Source organism: Anomaloglossus baeobatrachus, chromosome 1, assembly GCF_048569485.1.
Source record: "Anomaloglossus baeobatrachus isolate aAnoBae1 chromosome 1, aAnoBae1.hap1, whole genome shotgun sequence".
Classification (NCBI taxonomy): Eukaryota; Metazoa; Chordata; class Amphibia; order Anura; family Aromobatidae; genus Anomaloglossus; species Anomaloglossus baeobatrachus.
In genome coordinates, this window is record NC_134353.1 from 946,591,920 (window position 1) to 946,606,382 (window position 14,463).

The 14,463-nt window shown below is 48.9% G+C and overlaps 1 protein-coding gene across 1 annotated transcript in view; it reads right to left on the reverse strand.

Moving 5' to 3' along the window:
- The window catches only part of IL31RA (interleukin 31 receptor A), an 88,078-nt gene that overhangs the window by 34,228 nt on the left and 39,387 nt on the right, over nucleotides 1-14,463 (reverse strand). Inside the window, exons 6-8 of the mRNA XM_075343757.1 lie at nucleotides 6,893-7,047; nucleotides 4,086-4,254; nucleotides 1,203-1,279 (exon numbers count right to left, since the gene is read on the reverse strand). Of these exons, the coding sequence (XP_075199872.1) occupies nucleotides 1,203-1,279; nucleotides 4,086-4,254; nucleotides 6,893-7,047 (401 nt within the window). The remainder of the gene's footprint in view (nucleotides 1-1,202; nucleotides 1,280-4,085; nucleotides 4,255-6,892; nucleotides 7,048-14,463) is intronic.

Sequence of the window (14,463 nt, forward strand, 5' to 3'; positions counted from 1 at the left end):
GCTCCCCCTAGTGGTGTCTGTATAAATCTGTATGTAGTGAGCTTCCCCTAGTGGTGGCTGTATAAATCTGTATGTAGTGATCTCCCTCTAGTGGTGGCTGTATAAATCTGTATGTAGTGAGCTCCCTCTAGTGGAGGCTGTATAAATCTGTATGTAGTAATCTCCCTCTAGTGGTGACTGTATAAATCTGTATGTAGTGAGCTCCCCCTAGTGGTGACTGTATAAATCTGTATGTAGTGAGCTCCCTCTAGTGGTGACTGTATAAATCTGTATGTAGTGAGCTCCCTCTAGTGGTGACTGTATAAATCTGTATGTAGTGAGTTCCCCCGAGTGGTGGTTGTAAAAATCAATGTAGTAGTGAGCACCAACTAGTTGCAGCTGCAGGATGCCAGAATTATATCATTCCTATGTGGCTTGAAGGAGGTAATTTCTTACCCTTAGGGGTACTTCACACACAGCGAGATCGCTACTGAGATCGCTGCTGAGTCACGGTTTTTGTGACCTCATTAGCGACCTCGCTGTGTGTGACACTGAGCAGTGATCTGGCCCCTGCTGTGAGATCGCTGCTCGTTACACACAGCTCTGGTTCGTTTTTTTATTGTTGCTCTCCCGCTGATAAGCACACATCGCTGTGTGTGACAGCGAGAGAGCAACAATCCTGAATGTGCAGGGAGCAGGAGCCGGCATCTGACAGCCTGCGGTAAGCTGTAACCAAGGTAAACATCGGGTAACCAAGGTGGTTACCCGATATTTACCTTCGTTACCAGCCTCCGCAGCTCTCACGCTGCCAGTGCCGGCTCCTGCTCCCTGCACACGCTAAGTTAAGCGGTGTGAGCTGGTAACTAAGGTAAACATCGGGTAACCATACCCGATGTTTACCTTAGTTACCAGTGTCCGCAGCTTCCAGACGCCGGCTCCGTGCAAGCGCAGCATCGCTTGCCCGTCGCTGCTGGCTGGGGGCTGGTCGCTGGTGAGATCTGCCTGTTTGACAGCTCACCAGCGACCATGTAGCGATGCAGCAGCGATCCTGACCAGGTCAGATCGCTGGTCGGATCGCTGCTGCATCGCTAAAGTGTGAAGGTACCCTTATTGTCTGTGACTTTTCCATCTTTCTCTTACTTCCTTTTCATTTTTCATAACTATTCTAAAATGCACCTTTACCCGACAGCCAGGATTCACACTAATACCTTTATCACCCTTACCTTCCATTTGAGATATACAATTCTTGTACGCTCTGTGGAGGTGATCACTCGCCAAAGCTCAACACTGAGCGCCGGTGCTAAGAACAAAGGGGAATTATTTCAATTTATAGTTATCAGTAATATCAAGGCCGGAGTCGTCCGTCTCCTTGACCAAGAAGCACAATGCTGATTACACAGTCTTGGGTAGAAGCTCGTGAGGGTCACATTTTATCTACCTGTTCTGCTTTGCTACTGACATATGAAACTTATAAATATAATGCATTGCAGGGCACTGTTATCTCTGAGCTGTGCTTGGTTAAACCATATTTGGAAACAAAAAGACAAAACTAAACTTCCTTGCAGATAATAAACTTGGTTCTGGTAATGTATTTATGTACTAAGCGTGGTTATGGTACTATATATACATAATCTTGGTTCTAGAACTGTATCTGTGAAGTATGTTTGCTTCTGCTCATGCATCTATACATTATACTTTGTTACTGTATACATGTGCTAAGCTGGGATATGCTACAATATGTAGTTAGCTTGTTTCTAGTACGGCATCTGTGTAGTAAGCTATGTTCTTTTTCTGCATATATGTAGGAATCTTGATTATGGTACATCAATGTAGTAATCTTTATTTTAGAACTGCATCAATGCACTAGCTTCTGATACAATCACTATGTAGTAAGCTTGGTTATTTTTCTGTACCTACAGTATGTAGTAATCTTGGTTCTAGTACTGTATCTGTGTAATAAGTTTAGTTCTCATTCTCTACATTCCTAGTAAATTTGCTTCTTGTATTGAATATATGCAGTACTCTTGGTTCTGGTACAGTACACAGTAAGTTTTGTTTTAGTACTGTATCTAACAGGTTTAATTTTTGTACTGTATCTATGTACTAAGCTTAGTTCTGGTACTATATCTTTGCACCTATCTTGATTCAGGTACTGTATATAGTAAACTTGGTTCTGGTACTGTATTCATTAAGTTTGGTTTTGGTGCTATATCTATGCAACAAGTTTTATTTTTGTACGGTGTCTAAGTACTAGGCTTTGTTCTGTTAGTGTATCTTTGCACTAATCTTGGTTCATGTACTGTATGTAGTAAGCTTGGTACTGTATATAATAATCTTAGTTCTGGTACTATTTCTATGTACTAAATTTGATTCTCTAATGGTATATTTGGTTATCTTGGATTTAGCACTGCATTTATTTATTAAGCACAATTTTGGTACTGTATCTATTCACTTTGGTTCTGGTACCATATATATGTAAACTAAATGACACAGTCACTGCATGTTCTAGGCTTAGTTCTGGTACTGTATATGTATGTGCCAAGCCTTTTGCACAGGGACATCCTTTTAATTTGCAATGCTCCCTTGAGCATGCTGTGATGTCTACTCAGTCACCTTAGTTAGTGCATAGATACAGTACCAGATCCAAACGTATTGATAAATGTATGCTCACAACATACAAGCATATTGTCAACATACAGAAAAGCAGAAAAACACATCACAGACATCATCATCACTATGACCAACTTCAAATTGTCTGGTGCTTAAGATTTTAAATCCGTAATACTCACACATATTACTACACATAATATTTCAATATACAGTGTGTCCACCCATATCCTGTCCACCGCCATTAACTTGAGAACGGCGGCAGCTATAGGCATAGAAGTGGTATCTAGGTATAGTAAAGTAACAAGAACAAAACCGTCAAAGATATGTATTAAGGGATCATTGAAGCAGAATTACTGTAGAAAAGAGACCCTTAAAAAACCTTTATTTAAATTAGATTAAATAGATATCCCAAAAGACAAACATCACACAATTATGTTACATATAAAGAAAAAGTGCTGCAGTGCAGAGCAGGGATGGTCAAACACCCTCACACTTTTAATTGATTAATTTAATAAACTTCAAATTGTCTGGTGCTTAAGATTTCAAATCCGTAATACTCACACATATTACTACACATAATATTTCAATATACAGTGTGTCCACCCATATCCTGTCCACCGCCATTAACTTGAGAATGGCGGCAGCTATAGGCATAGAAGTGGTGTCTAGGTATAGTAAAGTAACCATGTGCTAAGCAATGAAACCACCTATAGCGCCACCTGGTGGAAAACAACGGAGTTAGCATTTTTATCTCGAAAACGGAACGAGATAGAGAAAAAAAGTGAATTACAAAGTTGTAGGGCATCATCAATTCAATACGAATCGAGACCTTGCATACAGAAATGCTATGATATGAAACCCATGACCCCCCAAAACATTGAATGCTGGTCACGCATATGGCGCTCATTTAACTTTGATGCTCAAAGTGGCCCCCGTCAGCTGCAATGCACATCTGGACTCTGCACAGCATACTGTATCTTGCTGCACGTTGTGCAATATGGTAGAGGACACGTTTGCACAAGCATCTGTGATACGTCGTCGTAGGTCCTGCAATGTTGGGGGAGGGGTCGCATACACCTGCTGTTTGATGTGACCTCACAGAAAGAAGTCCAATGGGGTCAGGTCAGGTGAGCGTGGAGGCCACTCCACACAGCCACCATACCCAACGACTTGTAGGAAGGTCTCCATGAGGTATCGCTTCACGTCCGCAGCCTTGTGAGTTTTACACGTTCTAATCATAGCATTTCTGTATGCAAGGTGTCGATTCGTATTGAATTGATGAGGCCCTACAACTCTGTAATTCACTTTTTTTCTCTATCTCGTTCAATTTTCGAGATAAAAATACTAACACCGTTGTTTTCCACCAGGTGGTGCTGTAGGTGGTTTCATTGCATAGCGCATGGATACTTTACTATACCTAGACACCACTTCTATGCCTATAGCTGCCGCCGTTCTCAACTTAATGGCAGTGGACAGGATATGGGATATAGGATTACCTTTTTCTGGGGTCATTCCCGTCACTGCAGCGCTCCACTCACTCCACAGCACCTGACCACTGTTCCCAATGCACCGTACAGCGGCCACATACTCTGTGTAGGGAAGGAGTCTGCGGAGACTGTAGATCGTTTCCTTCTCTTTCTCCATGTGCAGGTCAGGGGTGTAATCCTTAGGAAAGAAAGAGTTGTTACATGGAGTGAAAAATGTGGAAATATTCAAACAAATAAAACAAAATATAAACACGTGGTCAAAATTGTTGGTTCCCCTCACCCTGGTTTAATGAAAGAAAAACCCACAATGGTCACAGAAATAACGTGAATCTGACAAAAGTAAAATAAAAAATGTATGAAAAGAAACAAATGAAGGTCAGACATTGCTGCTTCTCTGCTTCCACAGAATTTTAAAAAAAAAATAAAAAATAAAACTCAAGAAATCGGTCTGGACAGAAATGATGGCCGCCTCCTCTTCCTCCTCCTCTTCTTCCCCCTCCTCCTCAACTTAATATTTTGTTGCACAACCTTTTGAGGCAATCACTGCAATCAGACGATTCCTGTAGCTGTCAATGAGACTGATTCTCTTCTTGACAGGTATTTTGCCCGCTCCTCAAGAGCAAACTGCTCCTTGTGTCTGGGGTGTGAAGGTTGCCTTTTCCAGACGTTTTAGCTCTTAGGATGCTCAATAGGATTTAGGTCAGGGCTCAGAGAAGCCACTTCAGAATAGTCCAATGTTTTCCTCTTACCCATTCTTTGTTGTTTTTAGCTCTGTGTTTTGGGTAATTATCCTGTTGCAAGACCCATGACCTGTGACTGAGACCAAGCTTTCTGACACTGGGCAGCACATTTGTCTCTAGAATCCCTTGATAGTCTTGAGATTTCATTGTATTATCCACAGATTCAAGACACCCTGTGTCAGTTGCAGCAAAGCAGCCCCAGAACATAACAGAGCCTCCTCCATGTTGCACAGTAGGGATAGTGTTCTTCTCTTGATATGCTTCATTTTTCCGTCTGAACAAAAAGCTGATGTGCCTTCCCGAAAAGTTCCATTTGTGTTTATCTATCCATAGGATATTTTCCCAGATGCTTTGTGGCTTGTCAACATGTAGTATGGCAAATTCCAGTTTGGCTTTTTTATGTTTTTCTCAACAATGCTGTCCCCATGAAGTCCACTTTGGCTCAAACATCGACATATGGAGTGATCTGATACTGATGTTTCTTGAGCTTGAAGTTCACCTTTAATCTCTTTAGACGTTTTTCTGAGCTCTTGTTACCATTCATATTATCCATCTCTTTGATTTGTCATTAATTTTCCTCCTGCGGCCACATCCATGGAGGTTAGCTACAGTCCCATGGAACTTAAATTTCTGAACAATATGTGCAGCTGTAGTCACAGGATCATCAAGCTGCTTGGAGATGGTCTTATAACCTTTACCTTTAAAATGCTTGTCTATCATTTTCTTTCTAATCTCCTGAGACAACTCTTTCCTTCACTACCTCTGGTCCATGTTGAGTGTGGTACAAACCATGTCACCAAACAGCACAGTGAGTATCTTCAGCAATATTTACAGGCCCACTGACTGATTACAAGATTGTAGACACCTGTGATGCTAATTAGTGGACACACCTTGATTTTAATGTCTGTGGAAGCAGAAAAGCAGAAATGTCTGGCTTTCATTTGTTCATTTTCATAGATTTTTTTATTATTACTTTTGTCAGATTCATGTTATTGGGTTTCTCTTTCATTAAACGAAGGGCACCAACAATTTTGACAACGTGTGTAATAAGGATGGAATTTTCCGGGATCCTCCTCTTCTCAAACCAAGGCAAAGAGGATTCCACAAACCAGCTCCCCCTGAGCAAAATTGTATCCAATACTCGGGGCACAAAACAAATTATTAAAAAAGTGCTCCCTGCACTGACTACTTCAGCAGAATAGTGAGTGCAGCTCTGGAGTATTATACAGGAGGTAACTCAGGATCAGTAATGCAATGTATGTACACAGTGACTGCACCAGCAGAATAGTGAGTGCAGCTCTGGAGTATAATACAGGAGGTAACTCAGGATCAGTAATGCAATGTATGTACACAGTGACTGCACCAGCAGAATAGTGAGTGCAGCTCTGGAGTATAATACAGGAGGTAACTCAGGATCAGTAATGTAATGTATGTACACAGGGACTGCGCCAGCAGAATAGTGAGTGCAGCTCTGGAGTATAATACAGGAGGTAACTCAGGATCAGTAATGCAATGTATGTACACAGTGACTGCACCAGCAGAATAGTGAGTGCAGCTCTGGAGTATAATACAGGAGGTAACTCAGGATCAGTAATGTAATGTATGTACACAGGGACTGCGCCAGCAGAATAGTGAGTGCAGCTCCGGAGTATAATACAGGAGGTAACTCAGGATAAGTAATGTAATGTATGTACACAGGGACTGCGCCAGCAGAATAGTGAGTGCAGCTCTGGAGTATAATACAGGAGGTAACTCAGGATCAGTAATGCAATGTATGTACACAGTGACTGCACCAGCAGAATAGTGAGTGCAGCTCTGGAGTATAATACAGGAGGTAACTCAGGATCAGTAATGTAATGTATGTACACAGGGACTGCGCCAGCAGAATAGTGAGTGCAGCTCCGGAGTATAATACAGGAGGTAACTCAGGATAAGTAATGTAATGTATGTACACAGTGACTGCACCAGCAGAATAGTGAGTGCAGCTCCGGAGTATAATAGAGTACATTGTTTTCAGATGTACATCCTCTGTTCTCCCTTTGGTACAGAATATCTATTAGTCTTTGTGATACTGACCCAATGATCATCCTGTAGCTGTTTGTACCGTAGGCTGCAGTTCACATCTAGCTCTTCAGGCGCCAGGGTTGGTCTTCTCCATAAAATTAATAAGACTGATGGGTCTTTAGATGGATTTGGTTTCAAAGACAGAATCTCAGGAGGATCCATTTTCACTAAAGAAATTCAGTATAAAAAAAAGAGAAATGTAACAAATAACTGGAAATTAATTAATTGAAAAAAATGTTGTGTATAATATTCATCTAAATGATTCTGCTCTGCTGCGGTGATGCTAAACCATGCCCATGCTTCCTGCCCGTCCTCCCTACCCGTCCTCCCTGCCCATCCTTCCTGCCTGTCCTCCCTACCCGTCCTCCCAGCCAGTGCTCTTTGCCCATCCTCCCTGCCCGTCCTCCCTGCCCGTCCCCTGATCATCTCCAGGGCCTGACAATAACCTAATATGTATGTTATGATTGCCAACTTGCACCATTGGGCTTTGTCGACTGTCGGATTTGTTAATGGAGGTGTGAGGTAAATCCGGAGATATGACGATAAATCATGATATTCAAGTATGTCAGGAAGCCCTCTCCTGGTGTCACCCCCCCTTTCCTTCACACAACTGGTTTAGCAACAAATCCCATGGCCATGTCCTGTGATATGGAAATTAGGTGGCTTAGGGACAATGGACACAGGATGACTCCCTGCCGTCACCCTGTAACAAGAGTTGTATCTCATTAGCAAGGCTATGGAACTAGCTAGACAGAACGACTCCAGTAAAAAATGGTTCATATCTCGCAAGCCATATTTCCGATAAATATGGCAACCATAAAAATGGTGTCTCCGCATGCGGACGATGCCGGCACACCCTTTTTATGGGAGCAGGACATTGGGAAATGCCCCAGGCGTGATATCAGCCAATGGGGAACTGGCAGACAGGTCATGAGTCCCCTCGTTCTGTAGCTAAATTCATAACTGTCACAATGAGAGCATTGGCGTCTGCCTACGACGCTCCCAGGCAAAGTTATGGCCAATATCCCCTTTGCTGGATAATTCTGATCCATGCAGGGGGAGTGGCAGTGCTTCCCTGTGAGGTCACTAAGGTAGGAGGGGACCTGGATCTGCCCAGGTTGATAACCCTACTTCGGCCATTTTCCAGGGTTCTTTTCGCTGGGGGCACGTGTAGGAAACATCTGTGGGAAGGATCCTAGAAACCTGGGTACAGCGCCCCCCTGTGGCCAGACGCAACAAGGTAACTGCTGGAACTGTGTATGCCTGTTTGTAACCCATGCTTTGATTGTAACTGTACTCTGACATATGTATATTCTGTAGATTCCCTATTGTATATATTGTAGTTTCTAGTGTGCTTTAGGCTGATTAAATTATATAATTAATCTTGGGCTGTTCTGTTATCTCTATCTTGAATCCCACGTCTGTGTGTTCGGCTAATAGTTACCGTAAATCGGTTGGTGGCAGCGAATTGTGCCAAGGATTATTGTGGGGAGGCCAGTGAGATTCGGGGAGATTTTATATATTCCGCCCGCGGAGGTCGGGGGAATATATACCTTACTCTCACCGGGGACCCTTCAATAATCGGCATAAGTAGTATAGCGGCCTCCTTGCTTATGGTCGGGCAATTCCATAATTGGCCTGACTATAAGAGGGGCGCTAGAGAGCGCGTCACGTGCTCTGTCTGTCGGTCGGGAGGTATAAAGGAGGGGTGACCCCCACTTGTTACCCCCCGATTGTGACGTACTGGTAGCCAGCGCGGGGGATTTCTGAGTGACCCCCCCGGTGGTTTGTGACAGGAGGTAAGAGGCATGTCTGTCCCTGACCAATCGGATGTCTCCTCCCTGCAACCACCTGTCACAAACCACCGGGGGGGTCACTCAGAAATCCCCCGCGCTGGCTACCAGTACGTCACAATCGGGGGGTAACAAGTGGGGGTCACCCCTCCTTTATACCTCCCGACCGACAGACAGAGCACGTGACGCGCTCTCTAGCGCCCCTCTTATAGTCAGGCCAATTATGGAATTGCCCGACCATAAGCAAGGAGGCCGCTATACTACTTATGCCGATTATTGAAGGGTCCCCGGTGAGAGTAAGGTATATATTCCCCCGACCTCCGCGGGCGGAATATATAAAATCTCCCCGAATCTCACTGGCCTCCCCACAATAATCCTTGGCACAATTCGCTGCCACCAACCGATTTACGGTAACTATTAGCCGAACACACAGACGTGGGATTCAAGATCGAGATAACAGAACAGCCCAAGATTAATTATATAATTTAATCAGCCTAAAGCACACTAGAAACTACAATATATACAATAGGGAATCTACAGAATATACATATGTCAGAGTACAGTTACAATCAAAGCATGGGTTACAAACAGGCATACACAGTTCCAGCAGTTACCTTGTTGCGTCTGGCCACAGGGGGGCGCTGTACCCAGGTTTCTAGGATCCTTCCCACAGATGTTTCCTACACGTGCCCCCAGCGAAAAGAACCCTGGAAAATGGCCGAAGTAGGGTTATCAACCTGGGCAGATCCAGGTCCCCTCCTACCTTAGTGACCTCACAGGGAAGCACTGCCACTCCCCCTGCATGGATCAGAATTATCCAGCAAAGGGGATATTGGCCATAACTTTGCCTGGGAGCGTCGTAGGCGGACGCCAATGCTCTCATTGTGACAGTTATGAATTTAGCTACAGAACGAGGGGACTCATGACCTGTCTGCCAGTTCCCCATTGGCTGATATCACGCCTGGGGCATTTCCCAATGTCCTGCTCCCATAAAAAGGGTGTGCCGGCATCGTCCGCATGCGGAGACACCATTTTTATGGTTGCCATATTTATCGGAAATATGGCTTGCGAGATATGAACCATTTTTTACTGGAGTCGTTCTGTCTAGCTAGTTCCATAGCCTTGCTAATGAGATACAACTCTTGTTACAGGGTGACGGCAGGGAGTCATCCTGTGTCCATTGTCCCTAAGCCACCTAATTTCCATATCACAGGACATGGCCATGGGATTTGTTGCTAAACCAGTTGTGTGAAGGAAAGGGGGGGTGACACCAGGAGAGGGCTTCCTGACATACTTGAATATCATGATTTATCGTCATATCTCCGGATTTACCTCACACCTCCCCCCTTTTGAGGGCGCTAGGGGGCAGCACACTCCGGTGTTCCCCCGTGCGCCCGTCCGCGACCTCTCCTTGTCGGGACAGCCCGTCTGCGTTACCGTGGTCACGGCCCCTTTTGTGGCGAATGGTGAAGTTGTATTGCTGGAGCGCAAGGCTCCATCGCAACAATCGCCCATTCGTCCCAGAGACGGTGTGCAACCAGCTGAGGGGATTGTGGTCCGTCTCCACGATGAAGTGGCGCCCGTATAGATAGGGTTGCAGACGCTGCAGGGCCCACACTATGGCCAGGCACTCCTTCTCCATCGTGGAATAGGCAACTTCCCTTGGTAACAGCTTCCTGCTCAGGTACAAGACTGGGTGCTCTTGGCTCGCAGAGTCCACCTGGCTGAGCACCGCACCGAGGCCGAAGTCACTGGCGTCGGTCTGTACTACAAACGGCCGCGTGAAGTCGGCTGCCTGTAGCACGGGCGGGCTGGACAGGGCGTCCTTTAGGGCCTGGAAGGCTGTCTCGCAGTCCATTGTCCAATCGACTGCAGAGGGCAGCTTCTTCTTGGTGAGGTCCGTCAAGGGCTTTGCCAGGCTACTATAGCGTGGAACAAACCTCCTATAGTACCCGGCGGTCCCCAAGAAGGACATCACCTGCTTCTTGGTCCTGGGGGTGGGCCAGGATGCGATGGCTTCCACTTTCTCAGGCTCGGGCTTCAGTGTTCCCCCGCCTACCCGGTGACCGAGGTACTGGACCTCGCTCATGGCCAGCTGACACTTGCCCGGCTTGATGGTCAAACCTGCCCGGTGGACCCGCCTGAGCACCTGTGCTAGATGCTCTAGGTGATCTTCCCAGGTGGGACTGAAGACGGCAATGTCATCCAGGTACGCGGCCGCGTACCCTTCAAGTCCCTTGAGCAGGGTGTTGACCATCCGCTGGAAAGTGGCAGGGGCATTCCTCATCCCGAATGGCATCACCGTGGACTCGTACAGTCCAAATGGGGTAATAAAGGCAGAGCGTTCCCTGGCCTTGCGAGTCAGGGGGATCTGCCAATATCCCCGGCTCAGGTCCATGATGGTCAGGTACTGAGCCCCGGCCAACTGATCGAGCAGGTCATCGATGCGTGGCATTGGGTACGCATCGGCGACCGTGACAGCATTGAGCCCCCTGTAGTCCACGCAGAACCGAGTGGTTCGGTCCTTCTTAGGGACGAGGACTACAGGCGAGGCCCAAGCGCTGTTGGATGCCTGGATCACCCCCAGCTTCAGCATCTCGTCAATCTCCTGGCGCATGTGTTGCTGCACCTCCAGGGAGACCCGATATGCTGAACGCCGGATCGGGGGATGATCCCCAGTGTCCACGTGATGGACAGCCAAGTCAGTCCTTCCGGGCTGGTTGGTAAACAACCCCCGGAAGGGGTGTAGGGTGGCCCACAGCTGGGACCGTTGGTCCTCCAAGAGCTGGTGGCCAACCTCCACATCCTCAATGGATCCGCCTGCCCTAACCTGGGCTAGCATATCCAAGAGGGTTTCCGCTTCTCCCTCCTCGGGCAGGTTGCACACGGGGAGCGCACATGCCTCCCGCTCATGATGTGCCTTCATCATGTTCACATGGAAGGGCTTCCGCCTTCCACGGGCAGGGTCCAGGGTGACCAGGTACGTCACAGGGTTGAGCTGCTGGTACACGAGGTATGGGCCTTCCCAGGCTGCCTGAAGCTTGTCCTGTGGTACGGGGACCAGTACCCACACCTTTTGACCCACTTGGTAGGTCCTCTCACAAGCGTTCTGGTCGTACCAACGCTTCTGATCGGCCTGGGCTTGAGCCATATTGTCGTGTACCAGTTGCGTCAAGGCCTGCATTTTGTCCCGGAAGCGCATGACATACTCGATAACCGACACTCCAGGGGTGGCCAAATCCCCTTCCCAAGCCTCTTTCACCAGAGCCAGGGGGCCCCGCACACGTCGCCCGTACAGGAGCTCAAACGGTGAGAATCCTGTTGAGGCCTGTGGAACCTCCCGGTAAGCAAATAACAGGTGTGGGAGATACCGCTCCCAGTCACGCCCATGGGAGTCGACCAACATCTTAAGCATCTGCTTTAAGGTGCCATTGAACCGCTCGCACAGGCCATTAGTCTGTGGATGGTACGGGCTGGCCACCAGATGTCGCACCTGGACTTGCTTACAGAGGGCCTCCATCAGCTGGGACATGAATTGGGTCCCCCGGTCAGTGAGCATTTCCTGGGGAAAACCCACTCGGGAGAAAATCTCCAGCAATGCGGTGGCCACCTTGTCAGCCCGAATGGACGACAAGGCCACTGCTTCTGGGTACCGGGTGGCATAGTCCACTACCGTCAGTATGAAGCGTTTCCCGGAGCTGCTGGGGATGGCCAGCGGGCCGACCAGATCCACAGCCACCCTCCTGAAAGGCTCATCGATGATTGGCAGAGATACCAGTGGGGCTTTGGGGCGTGGCCCCGCCTTCCCCACTCTCTGACAGGTTTCACACGAACGGCAGTAGGCAGCCACATCGGCCCCCATTTTTGGCCAGTAGAAATGCTGGTTTAACCTGGCCTTGGTCTTAGCGATCCCTAGGTGTCCGGCCATCGGAATCTCATGTGCGATCCGCAACAACTCCGTCCGGAACGGATAGGGTACCACCAACTGTCGGTCCCTGGGCCACGCCTCCGGTGAACCCTGCTGGACCGTGGCCCGGTACAGCCGTCCTTGGTCCCAGACCACTCGCTCCGGGTCCGAGTCCGAGGGAGGCTGGGCCGCCTGCTCCTTAAGAGCTTTCAGGCTGTCGTCAGCTTCTAACGCCGCCTGAAACCCCTGACTAGATGTGGCCAGAATCGACGAGACTGTCACATCTTCAGTCAGTACCCCGGGACCTGTGTCCTGGCCTCCACCTGACTCGGCTGCCACTTGGTCAGAAGGGGAAGAGCTATCGGACCTCCGGGAGGCCCCTTGGCTTCCAGCACTCCCACTGCGGGTGACAGCGGCCACAGCCGCTGCGACCGTGGGTCGTGCCTGCTCCTCCTCCGTTCCTGACCAAGTCGCCGGTTCAGGCAGACCTACCTGGCTTCCTGACACCCCGGTTGTGGGGGAACCATGCACCGAGATCTTACCTGGGAGCACTTCCGCTCCTGGACCGGCCCCAATCTCACCTGCCTGTTCCCCTCCTGCAGCAACAGAACCCCGCTGTGAAATCTCTGGGGACCCCACATTTGCTGTGGTAGCCCCCACCCCACACACTGGTCCTCCCCCTGCAGCACCCTGCTCTCTGCTTATCCCTGCAGAGGGCAACAGATCCCAGCTCACAGGCTGGTTACTTGTAGAGGCATTGTCACACCTTTCTCTGACCCCCTCCCCTGTCACAGCTGCAGCTGAGTGTGTGTCTATGGTGTCTATGCAAGCAGAAGTATCAGAGTTCACTCCCTCCTCCCTTACATCATTCATAGATAACACATTAACATTGTTAGGAGTCATGTCAGTACGGGCTGAAGGTTCAGCCCTTGGGGGGGGCCCAAACTGGGAGGTTATCTGCCCCAAATCTGTCCCAAGTAGCACGCTTGCAGGGATCCGATCAGTTACCCCCACCTCCCTCACCCCTCGCCCTGCGCCCCAGTCCACATAAATGTCAGCAACAGGCAGCGCCGGGTCAATGCCTCCAATCCCGGAGACAGCGAGGGTTTTTCCAGGGATCAAGTCTTGGGGGGACACCATCTCAGGCCGCACCAGAGTCACCTCCGAGGCGCTGTCTCGCAGTCCTATGGTCACAGACCGGCCGACGGTGACAGGTTGGAAGCTGTCCAGGGACCTACCACCACCCCCACCCACACAATACACCTTGGGCGGCCCTTGAGACGGGGACGGAGCCGGGGCCTTGGGACGCTGAGGGCACATGGCCTTGAAGTGTCCAGGTAGGTTGCACTGGTGGCACCGTCTTGGTTCTGCCACGGGCCTGGAGAGGGGAGTTGAGGGGGACACCCCCTGCAGTCTAGGGGCAGGTGGGGCAGTCGCAGAATTCATCTTACCCCCTCTCCAGGTGCTGCTGGTGGCCGCTCTCCTGGCCTCAGGGGCCCGGTTGTTGGTGTAGTCATCGGCAAGGGCAGCTGTAGCCGTGGACCCCTTTGGCTTCTGGTCTCGGATGAACTGGCGGAGATCCTCAGGGCAGTTCCACAAGAGTTGCTCCGTGATGAACAAGTCCAGGATCTCCGGTCCGGTGGAAAGCTGCAGGCCTTGGGTCCAGTGGTCGGCAGCTCGGGCAAGTGCCCGCCGGTGGTCAGCCCAGGAGTCCTTTGGTCCCTTCTGTAGGCTCCGGAACTTCTTGCGGTAGGACTCTGGAGTGAGGTTGTACTGTTGGATCAGGGCCCGCTTGATGGTGTCGTAGCCCTGATCTGCCTCAGCAGGCAAGTCCCCAAGGACATCCAGGGCCTCACCCCTTAAACGGGGGGTCAGGTATTTGG